The sequence below is a fragment of the Pan troglodytes genome, chromosome 1, assembly GCF_028858775.2.
Source record: "Pan troglodytes isolate AG18354 chromosome 1, NHGRI_mPanTro3-v2.0_pri, whole genome shotgun sequence".
NCBI lineage: Eukaryota > Metazoa > Chordata > Mammalia > Primates > Hominidae > Pan > Pan troglodytes.
Window position 1 is genome coordinate 25,300,841 of NC_072398.2, and position 19,533 is coordinate 25,320,373.

At 40.3% G+C, this 19,533-nt stretch overlaps 1 protein-coding gene across 4 annotated transcripts in view; it reads left to right on the forward strand.

Moving 5' to 3' along the window:
* TP53BP2 (tumor protein p53 binding protein 2) overlaps positions 1–19,533 on the forward strand; it is a 65,717-nt gene that overhangs the window by 15,319 nt on the left and 30,865 nt on the right. For 2 of the 4 annotated variants that reach the window (XM_009441559.4, XM_016939555.4), the window contains exons 2-3: positions 9,305–9,452; positions 16,164–16,277. In XM_009441559.4, the coding sequence (XP_009439834.3) occupies positions 9,305–9,452; positions 16,164–16,277 (262 nt within the window). Of the gene's footprint in view, positions 1–9,304; positions 9,453–12,332; positions 12,465–16,163; positions 16,278–19,533 lie in introns of all 4 variants that reach the window. The other 2 variants (XM_063809871.1, XM_063809872.1) reach the window with 2 other exon arrangements.

Sequence of the window (19,533 nt, forward strand, 5' to 3'; positions counted from 1 at the left end):
TAATTTACTTAACTTTTTCCCTGTTTAAAGACTTTTCCATGTTTTTGTATATTTAGTTTTCCATCTTACTATATATAGACCTCACACTATAGTGAAAATCTTCAGGCATTTAGAGTTTTTCTTCATTTCAGTTTTTTTTTTTTTTAGGATAAATTCCCAGGAGTAAGGTCATGAGATATACATAATTCTGTGGCTTTTGATACATGGTTTATTTTACTTTCTAAGGATTTTTAATAATTTATAGTACTACCATCATATCTTTGAGCAAATAACTTTTGTACAACCTCATCCATGTTGGATCTTGTCTTTTAATTGAAGACAATTTACTACAGGTTGAGCATCCTTAATCCAAAAATCTGAAATCTGAAATGCTCCAAAATTGAAAACTTTCTGAGTGCCTACATGATGCTCAAAGGAGATGCACATTGGTGCATTTTGGATTTTGGATATTTGGATTGGGGTGCTCAACTGCTTATCCATATATTCTAAAATCCGAAAAAATTCTGAAATACAAGACACTTCTGGTCCTAAGCGTTTCAGATAGGGGATACTCAACCTGTAGCTGTTAAGTGGTACCTCATTGTTTTAATTAATATTTATTTCCCTGCATGTCTTCATATTTGTATTGTCTTGTGGGATCTGTCATTTATATCTTCTGCTCTTAAGTATGCTTTAGAGTTTATTGTTTATTGATGAATGTCTTCTCTTTTTGTTCCTGCTATAAAAAATGATGTTCCTGATTTCTAAGTTCAAAGGAAGTTAACATTTTAATGTGTACGTGGTCACCAAGAAGGGCTGATCTAATATGCACTTTTTCTACCTGGGGAAGAAAAACTGTACTCTGTTACCAAGTAAGCAAGATGTCACGAGCCTTTTCAGATGTCCCAGCAATTTGCTGTCCTTGTAGTATGGGTAAATCTGTAACAGCTGTTTTTTTTTTTTTTTTGACCTGATTATTGCTGCACTCTTTATGATGAAAACAATTTACCTCAAAAGTTGGCAGGAACACATTTATAACTTGATTCAATGAGAATAGCAGGATTTCTCACAACAGCTTCCCAGAGGCTTCAACTCTAGGGAACCCCATTTTGCTTGGTTCCTTATGGGAAAGGAGCTAATGAAGTCATCTTACATTCTTGAGAATATGGTATTTAAAGAACATATAGTGTCAGGAGAAGGCATTTTGGAAGTAAAGTTATGACAGATAATTTAAAAACATTATTTCCTTATGCTTACTATTAATTTGTGCCTGTTTGTTGAAACCTCGTCTACCTCAGTTCATAATCATCTTTTTCATTTCTGAATTTCCATTTTACCCACATTCTCATTCATGTAATAGAGTACTAAACATATAAAAATATATATGTAGCTTTTGAGACAGGGTCTCACTCTGATACCCAGACTGGCATGCAGTGATCTCCTGGACTCAGGTGATCCTCCCACCTCAGCTTCCTGGGTAGCTTGGACTATAGGTATACGCTACCATGCTTGGCTAATTTTTTGTGTTTTTTTGTAGAGACAGGGTTTTGCCATGTTGCCCCGGATGGTCTGCTCTCAAATTCCTGGGCTCAAGTGATTCCCCTGCCTCTGCCTGCCAAAGTGCTGGGATTATAGGTGTGAGCCACCATGCCCGGCCTGAGATTTTTGTATCTCTCACATACTAAGCATACAGTGGGCTCTTTTTTTTTTAAAGTGATATATTCACATACCATAAAATTCACCCATATAAAATGTACAATTCAGTGGTTTTTAGTATATTCACAAGGTTGTGCTGCTATCACCACTAATTACAGAACATTTTCATCACCCAAGAAAGAAACCCCATGCCTTTATCAGTCACTCCCTATTCCCCCTTCCTCAGTCCTTGGCAATTATCAACTTTTTGTCTGTATGCATTTGCATATTCTAGACATTTCATATAAATGGAATTATATGCTATGTGGTCTTTCATGTCTGGCTTCTATCACTTAGCGTAATATTTTCAAGGTTTATCTGTGCGGTAGCGTGTATCAGTACCTCATTCCTTTTGATGGCTGAATAATATTCCATTCTAATATAGTGGACTTTTAAGATGTGCTTCTTAATTGCTTGTTTTTAATCATTCCTGACTAAATTTGAGGCAAGATAGTGACCCAAGAAAAACAGTCTCAACAGATATTTGTCTTCCATATCTCACGGTAAGGATCCAGGGAAGGCACAATGTATATGAATAAAAATGGTATGTGGTTATTTTCATCATTGATTGCTTAAAAAATCAATTTTATTGTGCACGTGGTACATTCTAGAAAATTTAAACATAGATAAGTTCCTAAAAATTCACTTAGTCATCCCACCACCAGGGCATAACTACTGTTAATTTGGTGAATATAGTTTCAGGCTTTTTTCTGTGTCTGTAGATGTGTATGCATAATAGGGTACAGTGAGCACTGTTTTATAACAAAACGTGTAACTGAAATATTTTTAATAAAAATGTTTCATTTTTTATTCATTGCCTTCAAAAATATTTTGGTATCAGATGCAGGAAACTTCTTAGATTTAATAGTTTTATTTTTTATCTTTAAAAATGGTGGATTCTAGGCCAGAATTGTTTTCTAAAGGACTTAGTTGATAGAGTAGCCTAAAATTTCTTTTCTAAGTAAAATTTTCAACATGCTGATAAAAACTGCTTCACCAAAATGAAACAGAAGTGAATTCATTTTTTTATTAGACAGAAAATTCAATTACTTTTTGAATAATTCTTTTTGTAATACAGTAAATTTGTAAAACAAAGATAAAAGGATGGTAGCAATAAAAAGAACATGTGTGCCTGCCTGCATTTTCTCATGTTAACATGATAGGTTAGTGAAACCAGCCTCTCTTTTGATTATTTTTCTTATTTTTTTTTTCCTCTTCCAAGTAAAGGAAGGAAAAGGGAATTGATACATATTGGAAAAAAATAACCTTTATAACTTGAGGATATACTTATATCTATAGTTAGTTTCCTATCAACACCATTTTCCCTCTCAACTAGGTCATTCCCATCAATTAAAATGGTCTGTAAAAACTCTCACCTTGAGATAAAAACAAAACACTCCTTTTACCCTGTGTCTCCTTCCCTAGATGGCTCCATTTTCTCTGCCTTGGGTTAGGGCAGAACACACTGGAAGAACTAGTTGTCTGTACTGTGCCTCTGCTTCCTTCCCTCAGGTTCTCTAGCCTGTTCCAGCCAGGCCCTTATTCCCATGACTCAGTGCTGGTCAAGGCAGTCAGCAGCCTCCATCTTGCCAAATCTGATTGTACACTTTTGCATCTTCCTCCCTCACACACTTTCTTTGCTTGGTTCCTGGTGTCCCGCACTCTTCTGGACTTCTTCCTGTCTTTTTTTGGTGGCTCTTTCTCAGGCTTCTCTGCTGAATCCTTGTCCTCCGTGGGACCTCTGGAGGTTGCTTGGTTAGCTTAGGACACAGTCCTCAGCATTCTTTCCTGTCTCTAGCTGGCCCTAGCTGCTCTCATCCAGGCTTAGGCTTTAAATGCCTCTGCATGCTCATCTCTTGCTTTCTTATCTCAGTCAAACTTGCATATTAGACGGCCTCTTCATGTCTCCGTTTGAATGTTCCATAGGTGTCTCATATTTAACATAGAGGCCTCATTCTGTGGGCCCTTCCCAACCTGTTCCTCCTTCCTCACTTTGTACCTAGTGCTTAGGTAGCAGATCCAGAGTCACTCTTAATTTCTCTCTACTTTCAAATCCCACATTCTGTCCACCAAGCGAGTCTTACTGGCTCTATCTTCAAATAATAACCCAAATCCAGCCATTTTCACCACCTTTGCTATTAATTTGCAGTCTGTGCTACCATCGTATCTCATTCCGTGTGTAGCATTTACCTCTTAATTGGACTTTCATGCCAGTCCTCCTGTAGTTTGTTCATATAGTGATTTTTTTTAAGGGCATAAATAGCTACCCCGTTCAAAATCCTCCAGTAACCTCTTACTTTTGAAAATTGAGATATACTTCACATACCATAAAACTAATCATTTTGAAATACGTAATTCAGTGGTATTTAATGTATTCACAATGTTGTGTAACTATCACCACTAATTCCAGAATATTTTCATCACCCCAAAAAGTAGCCCTGTACCTATTAGCAGTCACTTCCCATTTCCCCTTCCTGCAGCTCCTGACACCCAGTGATCTACTTTCTGACTTTAACGATTTGCCTCCAGTGGGCTTTTAGATTAAAATCCACAGTCCTTGCCCTAGCCTTAGACGATGGTTCTCAGGACGTGGTTTCTAGACCAGCAGTATCAACATCACCTGAGGGCTTGTTAGAAATGCAGAATTTTCAGTCTCCAACCCAGATCTATTGATTTTGGAATTCTTGGGGTGGAGCCCTGCAATCTGTGTTTAATAACGACCCTCTGTCCACACCAAAGTTTGGGAACCTCCAGCCTATAAAGACATGCATGATCTGGCTTTTGCTTGCCTCCTTGAATTAACCCTTTCCTCTTGCTTCGTCTGCAGTGACCTTCCTCTTGTGCAAATGTGACAAACTTGTTTCCTTCTCAAGGGCTTTAAATGTGTTGCCTCTGGTTGGCACATTCTTCTCCCAGACCTTAGCTGGGCTGTGTCCTCACTTCCTTTAGATGGTTGCTCGGTTGCTCAAGAGTCCTCTGACTGCATAGTACGGAGAGGAGGGCTCCTGTGCTGAGTGTCTTTTTTTTGCCCCTCTGCATTCACTTTTCACCTTCCTCCACCCTGCTTTGAGCCTTAGGAGGTTGACTTCTCTAAACTGCATCAACCGCTTCCCTTGCCATCTGGTAGGTAGTTGGGTTTGTCCAGTGGAGAGTAGTGGGTGGACATGAGAGGGAAGGAGCCAGGTTGTGGTGTTTATTTTTTTGACTTCCTTCCTGTGGGCTGGCTGTGTCCTTCTCACAGCTTTCTTTCTCTCTCTTTGAATTTTGTACTGTCTGTACTATTAGCTGTTTAGTAAAGATTATTTTTACATTAGAACAGAGACCATATAGCAGATGATCTGTAAATACTGAATGAATGAAAATAATGTTGAAACAGAAGTAGAATGATGGTAGCAGGATGTAAGCTGAAGATATGAGTGGACAACACACTCTCTCATTTGAGAGTATATAGCTGTGCTACACGCTACATGCCATACCGTTTAGCAGTACCTGAAACAAAACTGACCGTGAAAATAAATCAGGTGAGATGATGGCTTGTGGGCAAAATGTTGCTCTAAAAGACAGAACTAGAGGCAGTGACACACTTGGCACCGTGTGGTCCAGATTCAGGAGAGTCTTTACCTGTATGCTCTCAAGGAAGGGGCTCAATCTTGGTTTTGCCACTTAATAGCTGTGTGACCTGGGTGAGTTACTTAAATCCCTCTGTGCTTCAGTGTTTTCATCTGTAAAATGCAATCACATTTGCAGGATTTAATACTTAGCGTGTACTTGTTACATACCAAGCACAGTTCTAGGCGCTGAGTCTACAACACTGAACAAAGACAAAACCTTTGACTGTATGGAGCTTACTTTCTAGTAGGAAAGGCAGATAATAAAAATGAGTTAAATAAATATAACATATGACATGTTAGTGACTGTGCTAAGGAGGGAAATAAAGCAGAAGAATGGGCTAGGGTGTGTGTGTGTGTGTGTTTGGTGTTGGAATTCTAGGTAGGGTTCCTAGGTAAGGCTTCACTGAGAGGGTGACATCTGAGTAAAGGCGTGACGGAGATGAGGAAGGGAGAGTTACACTGGCATACAAAGAAGCGCATTCCAAATAGAGGAACAGCAAGTACAGAGGCTCCCACCTGGGAACATGCCTGGTGTGTTTGATGAACAGCAAAGAGGACGCTGATAGAGCACAGAGTGAGGGGGGATTAGAAGGAAATGGGGGCCAGATCATGACTACAGCAGACCTTGTAGGCTGCTGTAAAAATGTTGACTTTTACTCTGGTACCTAGTAAGCATTTACTAAATAGTAGCTCTTAGGGAACTTTTTTAAAAAAAAATTAATTTGAAGTTCTGGGATACAGGTGCAGGATGTGCAGGTTTGTTACGTAGGTAAACGTGTAGCTATTGGGGAACTTAAAGACTCACTTTGAAGATGAGGATGCTGAGTTTCAGAGAGGTGACATTACTTGCCTAAGGTAGTCTAACTAATTATGAAGAAATCTGGAGTTTGAACTAGATCTCCTGCCTGGGAATCGACAAAAATAGCGTGTTGCTGGCCCAGCATCGCGGACTGCAGTACAATTACTAAAATCACCGCAGAGCTAATCTCCATACATTACAGGTAGAAGCGGGGTCAACTCGTACACTTACTGTTCATACCAGTGTTAAACCTGTGGGAAAAGTAACCGTAAATAGAACACATCTGTCATCATTCTTATTTTTAATTGTACTTTTAAATAAATGAAGCTGTTGGTTTTCCAGAAAGTAAAAGATCAGATCTCTGTTAAAGTGTGGGTAACTGTGGTTAAATGGAGCATTTCCTAGTATTTTCTTTCTATAAAGGACAGCTTAAAGAATAGAGGATAGATCAGAAAAACAGAATTGTACCTTTCTCATTTCAGTAGGCAAATAGATCACTTATCTGAGTCTTTTTCTTCATTTATAAAGAGAAAATAACACCTGCTGTTTATCTGAGAGTTGATGTAAGTTTCTGAGATAATGTGTCTGAAAGATGAAGTTTACAGAGGTAAGGTGCTATCTTACATAATAGGCTTTTATTTGTTGATAAGGTGTGTGTTTAGCATATACTCTGTATTTCCAGTATTTCTGTAACTTAACACCTCTAAGCTTCATATTTACAATGAAAAGTTACTATTTTCAAAGTGATAAACTTCAAAGCAAGTTTTTGCATCGGTAGGGAGTATGGAGAGGGAGTATTTAATGCTAAAGTGTACATTATTTGTCTCCATCACTGAATATGCTGTATACTTTGGGAGCAGCAGACGAGTGTACTTCTGTGCTTTGTTAATCGTTTTATTTTTTCAATGATTTAGTCAAGGCTTTATGATTTTTGTGTAATAATTTTGAGTGCTGCCTTGTTGGCTAAGTTGAACTCTAGAACTATGTACCTTTATGTAGTCAAAATGTGAAAAGCCTGAGATAATTAGCTTGAGAGCTTTTGAGCTCATACTGGGAAAGTCTACAGTGTTTTTTTTTTTCCATTAAAAAATTGTTTCAACAGTGTTCACTATTTTAATTTTTCTGGATCACCCTCTGTTATACCTGTTCATGTGAGTTAACAGCTTTGGTTGCAGAATGTGGAGGCTTGGACTGGCTTGAGTGCAAGGGTCCGCTCTTTCTCTCATGTATATCTCCTCTTTCTCTGACCAATTCTTGAGGCACCGAGTCTGATGTCTTAGCCAGTTTCCATCATCATCCCTAATCAGGTGCTGCCTTTTCCCAAACAACATCTTAATGCAGCTTTCTCCACTTGGGGGTAATGGGCAGAGACATTTAAGTTGGAAGGGGAGTTGTGTGACTGTTGGTAGGCCCTCCAATTGCTGTGTGATGTCCTCCTGTCATTGTGGTCATAGGGTATATCCTACTTATTCTGCTTTTTTGCAGTCTTAAAACCCAAACTTTTCCCAGTGCTTAGCATAGTTTCATTAATGATTTTAAAAGACTAAACTTGTCCCTCAAGTTTATGTTCCATAGGTTATGCATTCTCTTTCTTTGATTGGAATTATTTTCACAGGATGTATTCTCACTGTGAGGTAACGCTTTCAAATTATTATTTTTTAATCCTGATACATACTGACTTGCATGGAGTTACTCATTGAATTGAATAAACATAGAGCCTTACTAATTTGCATCACTGTCGAAAACTTGTTTCCTGTTTCACTTAGTTTCTTCAGCATTGGAAATTAACAAGATTTTTTTTTTTTGTAATTTAATAGGTGTGAAAAATTTAATTCTTTAGTAGCAGTTTTCTAAGATACAGTGTCTTTTTTTACTAGGAGAAAGATTGTCAAGATTGTTAGGTTTTTTTTTTTTTTTTTTTTTTTTTTTTGAGTCAGGGTCTCACCCAGGCTGGAGTGCAGTGGTGCAGTCACTTCTCACTACAGCTGCGACCTCCTGGACTCAAGCAGTCTTCCCCACTCAGCCTTCCAAGTAGCAGGGACCACAGGCATGTGCCACCATGTCTGGCTGATTTTCTTTTAATTTTTGGTAGAAATGGAGTGTTGCTTCGTTGCCCAGACTGGTCTTAAACTCCTGGACTCACATGATCTTCCCGCCTTGGCCTCCCAAAGTGTTGGGATTACAGGTGTAGGCCACTACACCCAGCCTATTAGTGAGTTTTAAATGTAAACCTTCTGTTGGTCTCAGTGTTTATATACAAGGTCAGGTAGGTGTTAACATAACAGCTACTCATTTCTACTTATACTTTGTTAATGAAATCTTGTACTTCAAAGTAGGTATTTAATTTGCTTAAAACATTTTAGAAGTACAATTTTTTGGCCGGGCGCAGTGGCTCACGCCTGTAATCCCAGCACTTTGGGAGGCCGAGGTGGGTGGATCACCTGAAGTCAGGAGTTTGAAACCAGCCTGGCCAACATAATGAAACCCCGTCTCTACTAAAAATACAAAAATTAGCCAGATGTGGCATGGTGTGGTGTGGTGTGATATGGCATGCGCCTGTAATCCCAGCTACTCGGGAGGCTGAGACAGGAGAATCACTTGAACTCGGGAGGCGGATGTTGCAGTGAGCCGAGATCATGCCACTGTGCTCCAGCCTGGGAGATGGAGTGAGACTCTGTCTCCAAAAAAAAAAGTACAATTTTTTGAATAGGTAATATATGTACATTATATAAAGATTAGGTTTATACAGAGCTGCCCCACAAGCTCTGTTCCCTCCTGCTTCCACTTCAGAAGCAGCATGTTACATTCTTACGTGTCCTTCCAAAAAAGAGACTGTGCATAAATAAGTATATATGGATGAGGTTGTCGCATCAACCTTTACAGGATTGACAGGAAGATATATTTGTAGTATGGGTCCAGCATATATAAGTATTTGGCAAACAACATGAATAAAACTGGCAAAAACAGATTTAATTTGAACTGATGTGACTGTATTCCAGGGTCACCAAGGGTTCTAGAGCTACTGCCCCATGGTAGGGGCTGGGCTCCAGGTCTCCCTCAACCCCCAGTCCACACCTCACCTTTGGCCGGGTGACAGCCAGGCTGTTCTGTTGTACGTTTGCACTTCCAACTGAGATTTTGTTTGGAGAAAGGAATTTAAGGTGAATACCACATTAGGCAGACAGTACCAGTAACCGTGTGTTTCTCTCTTAATTTTTAGATGTTTCTTACCGTGTATCTCAGTAACAATGAGCAGCACTTCACAGAAGTTCCAGTTACTCCAGAAACAATATGCAGAGACGTGGTGGATCTGTGCAAAGAACCCGGCGAGAGTGATTGCCATTTGGCTGAAGTGTGGTGTGGCTCTGGTGAGAGACGCTGACAGCCTCGTGCTTTAGTTCTTCTGTCTTCTATTAATGTTGGTTTGTAGATGTGGCACTGTGTGAATGCTCATGTTTCTCCGGGGAGAAACTGGAGAATAGCATGTCCGGCAGAAATAGTGTTCCTGATCCAGCTTTGGTATGATACATGAAGTCTTTTTCTGTTTTCTTTTTCTCCAATAAAATGGAGACACCACAATATAAAATACAAAAGGTCATCTGGGCTGTTGTGGTCCAGTGGATGGTGCTCAACAGTGTCTTTGTATGTGTAAGCTTTACTTAATTAGAAATTTGAGGCATCCTAACTGGTTTGCCTTCTCTCAATTTCTGTAGGTTTTTAGAGGAAGCTACTCAGTGTTGAGGAACTGTAGTGGCAGACAGCAGTGGTGAACTCGTGGGCATTATTGTAAGCCTTGAAATCAATCCTTCTGTATGGTTCTTTGGAGCTCTAAAATGGGATAGCCTGGTTTCTTTTTGGCTCCATAGGAGGTGGTAGATGTGGGAGTAATTTTTCATCATTTCTGCCTTGTTCCTACACAGGCTGGGTGAACTCCTGCTGGTTTCCTTTTTCACCTCTGGGGATGCCAGATATCCCCAGAGCAAGTCACACACTGTGTTAATTGAGTTCATGCCATTCATGATAGCTAACTTCAGCTGAGCCCCCACTTCTTTTCAGGCAAGTCCTTTTATTCATCTTTGGTTAACTTTTCTACAGTTGGATGTTCTGGAAGGTCTTCTGCAGTCTCCGAATTACTTTCTTTTCTGTTTACATAGGAACCAGATTAGAACAATCACATGAAGAAGCCCAAGGGATCTTTTGAAAATGAAAATTAGATAATTTCACTTTCCTGCTTAAAACTAGCGACTTCTCCTCCACTTAGAATAAAATCCAAACTTTTAATATTAGGTTGTGAAGTTCTGTAGATTCTTTGTCTTTGCTCTTATCTGGTACCATTTTCTTCTCTGCGTCTTCCTGCAGCTTTAAAAATATTTCTCGAATATGCTAAGCTCATTCCCACCTTAGAGTCATTGGTGATAGCCATTCCCACTGTTTGTATTGCTCTGTCTCCAGATACTGTCATTGCTGGTTCCTTCTGGATTGCAGCTAAAATGTTAATCTCCTTCTGGAGAGGCTTTTCCTGAGCACCCTGCCAAAAGTAGCCATGAAGTTAGTTCTCAGTTACATCATCCTGATGTAATCCTCTGCAGAAGGCCCGTCACTCTTTGTGTGTGTTTATTAGTTTATTGCTTCTTTTATCCTGATAGCCCCAAACATATGCACTAGAATGTAAACTATTTAAGGGTAGAGACCTTGTTTATCTTGTTCACTGCTGTATCCCCAGCTCAAGGGGAGTGCCTTGTACCTAGTAGATGCTGTAGAAATATTTACAGAATGAGGAAATGAACTTCTAGCTGCTCCTGGTAACCTCCTTGCATTTAGCAAATTACCTTGCTTTATTCTTTACTGAGATAATTGAAACCATCCATTGTGTGCTTCCTCAGTTTTCTTTTTTTTTTTTTTTTTTGAGACGGAGTCTCACTCTGTCGCCCAGGCTGGAGTGCAGTGGCGCGATTTTGGCTCACTGAAAGCTCTGCCTCCCAGGTTCACGCCATTCTCCTGCCTCAGCCTCCCGAGTAGCTGGGACTACAGGCACCCACCCCCATGCCCGGCTAATTTTTTGTATTTTTAGTAGAGACGGGGTTTCACCGTGTTAGCCAGGATGGTCTTGATCTCCTGACCTCGTGATCCACCCGTCTCGGCCTCCCAAAGCGCTGGGATTACAGGTGTGAGCCACCGCGCCTGGCCCCTCAGTTTTCTTACTCTCTACCTCAGATTCTCTCTGTGTGTCTCCATTTTCTTCTCATTTTCATAGAGGAAGAAGTGTTCTATCTTTGCCAGGGCTGTACTCTGTTCCTTGATACTTTTGATCCCACTTATTCCTCTTGCTCACTTGAATTTAATAACCTTTACTATGTGATGATGACATGTAAAGGATTTTCTTTCTTACAACTTTTTTTTTTTTTTTGAGACAGAGTTTCGCTCTTGTTGCCCAGACTGGAGTGCAATGGCGCGATCTCGGCTCACTGCAACCTCCGCCTCCTGGGTTCAAGCAATTCTCCTGCCTCAGCCTCCCGAGTAGCTGGGGATTACAGGCATACGCCACCACGCCCAACTAATTTTGTATTTTTAGTAGAGACGGGCTTTCTCCATGTTGGTCATGGAGAAACTCGAACTCCCTACCTCAGGTGATCCACCACCTCGGCCTCCCAAAGTGCTGGGATTACAGGTGTGAGCCACTGCGCCCGGCACAACTTTTTAATTAAAAAATTTTTGGCCGGACATGGTGGCTGACGCCTATAATCCCAGCACTTTGGGAGGCCGAGGAGGGTTGATCACCTGAGTTTAGGAGTTTGAGACCAGCCTGGCCAACATGGTGAAACCCCGCTTCTACTAAAGTAAAATACAAAAATTAGCCAGGCATGATGGCGGGCACCTGTAATCCCAGCTACTGGGGAGGCTGAGGCAGGAGAATCCCTTGAACTCAGGAGGCAGAGGTTGCAATGAGCCGAGATCGCGCAACTCCACTCCACTCCAGCCTGGGTGACAGCAAGATTCTGTCTCAAAAAAAAAAATTTTTTTTTAATGATAACATCGATAAGTGTTCTAGATTTTTTTCTTTTTCTTTTCTTTTTTTTTTTTTTGAGATGGAGTCTCGCTCCGTCACCAGGCTGAAGTGCAGTGGTGCGATCTCGGCCCACTGCAACTTCCGCCTCCTGGGTTCAAGTGATTCTCGTGCCTCAGCCTTCTGAGTAGTTGGGATTACAGGCACGCGCCACCACACCAGCTAATTTTTTTTGTATTTTTAGTAGAGAGAGAGTTTCATCATGTTGGCTAGGATGGTCTCGATCTCCTGACCTTGTGATCCGCCTGCCTCGGCCTCCCAAAGTGCTGGATTACAGGTGTGAGCCACCACGATCAGCCTCTAGTTTTTAAAAAAGGTAATAATATAAACAGAATGGATGTCTCTGTCCTAAGCGATTCCCCTGATCTCTTGATGTAATCACTTATGATTTTAGCCAGATAATTCTCAGACCTTTTCTCTGCATTTATAAGTAACTGTAGAAATATTTTTGTGTTGTTTCTCTATTTTTCCTTTATGTAAACAGTAGCATACATATCAGTGTTCTCCAGTTTACTATTTTACCTTACAACATAGCTTGTAGATCTTTTCTTTTCAGATTAGTATGTGTAAATCTGTATCTTTTTTTTGAGACTGAGTCTCACTCTGTTGCCCAGGCTGGAGTGCAGTGGTACCATCTCGGCTCACTGCCATCTCTGCCTCCTATGTTCAAGTGATTCTGCTGCCTCAGCCCCCTGAGTAGCTGGAACTACAGGCGCCCACCACCACGCCCAGCTAATTTTTATATTTTCAGTAGAGATGGAGTTTCACCATGTTGGCCAGGCTGGTTTTGAACTCCTGACCTCAAGTGATCCGCCTGCCTCAGCCTCTCAAAGTGCTGGGATTACAGACATGAGCCACCACGTTATTTTTAAATTATCACATAATTTCCCCCAGTATGCATAAACTATAGTTGAGCTAACAATTGCTTTATTTACAAACATTTAAATAAATTATCTTGTTTTAATAAGTGCTGCAGTAAAAATCCTTTTAGGAACCTCTTCTGATCCTATGCAAGCATTTCTCTAGGGGGTGGATGCCAAAAATGGAATTCTTTGGTTAAAAGTTCATACATTTTTTAAATTTTCAAAAAAAATTTTGTTTTTCTTCTTCTTTCTTTCCCTCCCCTTCCTCCTTTCCCTCCCCCTCCTCCACATGCAGTAATTGATGTGAAATATTTTATTTTTTTATTGAGACAAGGTCTTGCTGTGTCGCCCAGGCTGGAGTGCAGTGTGATTCAGTCTTGGCTTGCTGCAGCCTTGACCTTCTAGGCTCAAGTGATCCTCCCACCTCAGCCTCCTGAGTAGTTGGGACTATAGGAATGTGCCACCACACCCAGCTAATTTTTGTATTTTTTGTAAAGATGGGGTTTTGCTATGTTGCCTAGGCTGGTCTTAGACTCCTGGGCTTAAGTGATCCTTCAGCCTCAGCCTTCCAAAGTGTTGGGATTACAGGTGTGAGCCACTGTGCCTGGCCAGGCCACACTTTTTTTTTTTTTTTTAATGTGTATATTTAAGGTATACAACATGATGTTATGGGATACCCATAGGTAGTAAAAAGGTTACTATCATGAACCACATTAACATAAAGGTTCACACATTTGAAAATGTAATATATATTGTCAGATTTTCTTCTGCAAAGGTTATATCAGTTCATACCCTTTCCAGTTATTTCTAGATGTATATCCTCATCAAGTTATAATATTTTAACTTTTACTAAACTGATAGCTGAAAACCTGACTTTTGTTTAAATTTGCATATTTCTGATTTCAAATGTGGTTGCCTGTTTTTTCATTTGTTCGTTGGCCATTTGGCTTTTTGGTTTTTGAAATTGTTTCTTTATATTCTTTGCTCATGTTTACTCTGGCTTTTTCCCTTCCCTCTTGATTTGTAGGCATTTAAAAACCATTCAGGATGTCAGGCCTATTTGTGTGTTATTAAAAAAAAAAAAATCTTATTCCAAAGGTGTAAATGTGTTCCCCTATTACTTAATTCTCTAAGTGTTAAGCCTTTCTTCTCCTCTCCTCTCTTGTTTCCTTTTGCATTTCCTCACTACCCACTCGTGTATTTGCTTAGTGAATATTTCTCGGATGCCTGTTATGTGCTAGGGACTGCACTTGATTGAGAGGGATACAGAGATGAAAGTTGCCTTCAGGTATCTTACAGGGCACAAAGAGAAACAAGTATCCACAGACATTTATAATACAATGTGATAGTTGCAGTAATAGATGTATTTCATCTGCAGGAGAAAAGGGTGCTGGGGGGGATGATGAATGATAGGAATGTCATGTTCAGAGTCACATAGGCAGGAATGCCCTGTCAAGGAGATACAGTCATGTGTCAATAATGGTGATATGTGCCGAGAAATTTGTCAGTAGGTGATTTTGTTGTTGTGTGAACATCATAGAGCGTACTTACACAAATCTAGATGGTATAGCCTACTACACACCTAGGCTATATGGTATACAGCCTTTTGCTCCTAGGCTACAAACCTGTACAGCATGTTACTGTATTGAATACTGTAGGCAGTTGTAACACAGTGGTACATATTTGTGTATCTAAACATATTTAAACATAGGAAAAGGTACCGTAAAAATATGGCCTTAAAATCTTATGGGACCACTGTCAACATGCAGTGCATGACCGTAGGTGTGGTTGGCACATGAGTGTTAGTAGGGAGCTTTGAGAGCCTTCGAAGTGTCTGTTTCAGCTTATGCAGGCCTATGCCTGATCTTTTGCCATCACAGGGCCATCGGGATGTTAGCCTAGAGCTTGTGAGAAGTCCATATCTTTCTGGGGCAGTCCAGCGTGGACAGCAAGCTACTTTACTTCCTTTGAGTTCTCTCTTTGCTCCTGGAACCTGGAGATTTTACTTGTTTTGAGTACAGCATGTGTGTGTGTATTTTGTAGGGGTGGGTGGAAGGGCTACTCAGAATTTCTTTTGGAGGTGTTTCTCTCTAACTGTGGTGTATCCTTTTTGGGGGAGGTCTTAGAATATGTGTGGTTTATAAAAGGGGATTATCTATGTCAACTCAGTATGTTATGTTACTGGAAGTAGAACCAGAACTGCATTTTGTTGCAGCCAAGCAGATTAAGTTCAGGGTTGGTTCACCAAATTGGCTGGTGAATGCTTGCCTGCTCTGTTCTCTGCCCATGTTTATTTAAGGTGTTGAGATAGTGTCCTTGATTACTGATAAATGTGTTGAGTTTTCTTAGGGTATTTCAACATTCTTATATTTAAAAATCATGTTGACATTACTGGAGTTTCATTGATTTTAAGCAATTGCCTCCTCAAACAGTGTGTCTCGTTTTTATATCCAGATCCCTTGAGATTGGAAGATTTTTTTAGGACAGCTTGAGATATATTGTTTCTCCTGAAGCTTCTATTTTTACTAGGTATTTAGGTGTGCCCTTCTTTTTGTTTCCAGGAAAATTCTGACACTGGTATTCTCACTGGAAGAGGGGCAAATATAGATACATTTTACAGCAGTAAATAGACTTTTATTTGGAAATGGATGGGTCTGATTTTTTAAAATATTGTTTGTAAAATTATAATTTAAAAATAGCCTGTATTGAAAACTACAATTAAAAAAAAAAAGACTAGGCTATTTAGAAAGTAGCTTTTTAATATTTTCTTTGTATATTCGGAGAATCATGAATATTAGTGTTAGAAGGGACTATCTGATCTAATATAGATTTTACAGAAACTTTTGGAACCACAGAAGTTAAATGGTGCGCCTGTGGCCAGCGCGGAGCCCACTGGATTTAGACTGCTGAGCTCCTGACAGCTGGCTGAGATGCATTGCCCTTTGTAGTATTCCACCCTGGCTTGACTCTGTGTGTGTGGAAAATCTGTGTGACTTCAGTTTCTAAGACGTGTTTTAATGAAAAAAATTTACCTGAGATACTAAGCATTTGTTGTATCCATAATGTATAATTTGCATGAAGGATAGATGGTGAATGATATATTTATCTTTCTTTTACCTGAAAATAATGCGGTTTCTACTCATTTGCTTTAGAACGTCCAGTTGCGGATAATGAGCGAATGTTTGATGTTCTTCAACGATTTGGAAGTCAGAGGAACGAAGTTCGCTTCTTCCTTCGTCATGAACGCCCCCCTGGCAGAGACATTGGTAGGTAGTGCTCTGTGAATCGTGGCAGATATTTAAGCTTTTATTTTGTGCTGGGAGTAGTAGGTGGCACATGATGAGAAGCCAGGTAATTTGAGAGGTGAAGGAGAGGTTAGGAAGTGGCAACAGTGGAGATAGACTGTCGAGGGGAGAAGTTTGACTATAGTTGTTTAATGCAGGTGGGAAGGAGTCATTAGAGCAGGGGGTTGAAACTATAAGAAAGGAAACACTTGTTAGGCAGGGTCCCTGATTAGGTCCTTCCACAGCCCTGAGGCAGAAAGTCCTCTTAGACAAGAGGAAGGATCCCTCTTCCATAATAATAGGACAGAAATAAAACTGTGGCAGATGTGGCTAAATTTGTGCATTTTGTGGGAGTAAGTTGAGGGATTTCTCATCTAAAAACATTTGTTTTCTCTGAGGTAGGAGTGATGATGGAGGTGGGTGGGAAGCTGGAGCTGTTTTGGAGATTAGGAGAGAGGGCTTACTAGGGAAGCCAGACTGCTGGGAACCATTGAGGCCAGTTGAGATTAGAGACCATGAGACCATACATGATTTTTCTCCAGTGGTGGTCTACAGCCCAGGTGGGTTGTAAGAAGAGAAGAAAACAAAGGTGTCTAGACAAATTTTTCTAGGCAATTGTCTAGAAAACCCAAGGTTTCTAGACAAATTCAATGGGAGGTCAGTGGGACAGGGGAGAAGAGGGTATTGGCAAGGTGATACCTCAGCTGGGTGGGGAAGAAGTGAAGACAGGAGGGGCTGTGGGGAAAGAGTAGACAGAGTTAAGAGGCTGTGAGTCTCAGTTAGATAAAAAACAGGTGTGAGAGGAAATGAGTGAGACGCCTGAGATTGAAAGGAAATAGTGGTCAAAAAACAGAAGGTTTGAATTGAAAATTTCGGAGGTAGAGGGCGTCTAGTGTTGTGGTCCCAGGTGGGGCCCTGAAATGAGGCTGAATTAGAGTGGAGACGAGAAAGCTAGAACTGAGAGGCTAGCATTTGGGCGGTAATGTCATCCAGAATGAAGGCAGGACTTGGAGGTGGAGAGAACAAGGGAGTCAATTGGTCACATCGTTAGTGACCAGGGATTGTGACCAGAGTTTATAGATGACTGTAGGGAGAGGATGGAGAGAGAATGTGGGTGGGAAGCAGCAGTAGACACTGGGGACACAGCCATCCCTGTGACCCAGCAGTCTTGTAGGATGTGGGAGAACGAGCAGGGTTATTGGACATTATAAAAGCTCAATTTTGGCTGAGCGCGGTGGCTCATGCCTGTAATCCCAGCACTCTGGGAGGCTGAGGTGGGTGGATCACCTTAGATCAGGAGTTTGAGACCAGCCTGGCCAACATGACGAAACTCTGTCTCTACTAAAAATATAAAAATTAGGCCGGGTATGGTGGCTCACGCCTGTAATCCCAGCACTTTGGGAGGCCGAGGCGGGAGGATCATGAAGTCAGGAGATCGAGACAGACCATCCTGGCCAACATGGTGAAACCCCGTCTCTACTAAAAATACAAAAATTAGCTGGGCATGGTGGCATGTGCCTGTGATCCCAGCTACTCGGGAGGCTGAGGCGGGAGAATCACTTGAATCAGGGAGTTGGAGGTTACAGTGAGCTGAGATGGCGCCACGCACTCCAGCCTGGCGACACAGCAAGACTCATCTGAAAAAACGAAAACAACAACAACAACAAAAGACAAAAATTAGCCGGGCGTCTGTAATCCCAGCTACTTGGGAGGCTGAAGTGGAAGAATCGCTTGAACCCGGGAGGCGGATGTTGCAGTGAGCCGAGATCACACCATTTGCACTCCAGCCTGGGCGACAGAGCGAGACTCCGTCTCCAAAAAAAAAGTTCAGTTTTATTAACTAACTGTTGCATTAACGCAAGTGTCTATATGGTACCTGACCATTAGGAATGATTAAATTTAGAGTATGGGTTAGCTGAGGGGCAGAATTGACTTAGTTTGGCCCCTTCTACCCTACAGATGAGAAATGCTGATACTTAGGGGTTAAGTGACTTGTCAGAGGCCACACACCTAGAGGCAGAGCCAGGAGTGGAACCTGAATCACCTCAGCCAAGCTACCTGGTTGCCTTTCAGTATCACTGGTGTCTGTAATTTTATTTTAAGTAAACATGTATTTTTTTCCGTAGGCTTTTTTTCTTTTTTTTTTTGTAGTTTTATATTGGCATTTGCATCTTATTTTTTTTTTGTTCTCTATTTACATCGCATGCACTCATCTAATTAGTTGAATTTTACCCATTCATCTACCTGTTCAAATATCTTGCTGTATAGTACTGGATAAATTATTAAATAGTCTCTCAATAGTGCAATATGCAGTTTCAGTGTCAGCAATGTGAGAAATATAATCTGAAGATAAAGGAGCTGTTTTCACGTTGTCACAAAACACCAGTGCCACATAGTGTTGAAATTGGGATAAAACAAGGATTATTTTTCAGTCTCCTTTATTAAGGTGTTAACTTACTGTTTTTAGTCTAGACCTCTTGATTAAGGATTAGGAGACTGTCACCATATTCTTTTTCCAATTCAATTAGGACCTGTGACCCTGAATGTATATGAAATTATGTTTAAGGCTCTTGCTGCTTACTTTAATTAGGTAACTGATGATACAAAGGAGAAACTAGTTAAGTGCTCTCTCTTTAAGACAGCAAAGAAAGCAATTATTCTGAAATTATAGAAGTTTTTTTTTCTTACAGAAATATTGTGGCAGATTACCTGAGCTATTTTGCCAGATAATTGAGCTGCATTTTAAAAATAAAAGCTGATCGTACTAGAATTAGGTGCAAGTGTGATACTTGGCTCTGAGTAGACATGTTTATTTATTTGTTTATTAGCAACGGGAATTTGTGCTAAGATTCCTGACAGTTATAATAGACATTTTACTTAAGTTTCTTGGGAGGTAATTTGATAATTTTTTTAATTTCTGGGAAGTACACGTATGAGCTTAATTTAATGTATTTTTAAAATTCTCTGTTGGTATTATTTGCTTCTTATAATCTATTAGTTTAAATTAAGACGTTTCCTTTTATGATACATTAAGTGGTACTGAAAGACCCATGTATTTTGTCTTTAAAAATTCTTTTTAGCCAAAAAAGCAGAATATATAGTGTTTCTGGATAGTACCTTCACAAACTTAAACAAACATTTTGCTTAAATAAATGTGGAAGTACTTCATAGTACTTACAAATTACCACAAAATGTTTGCAATAAACCAAATAATTAAGATACTACTTGTTCCTTTTTT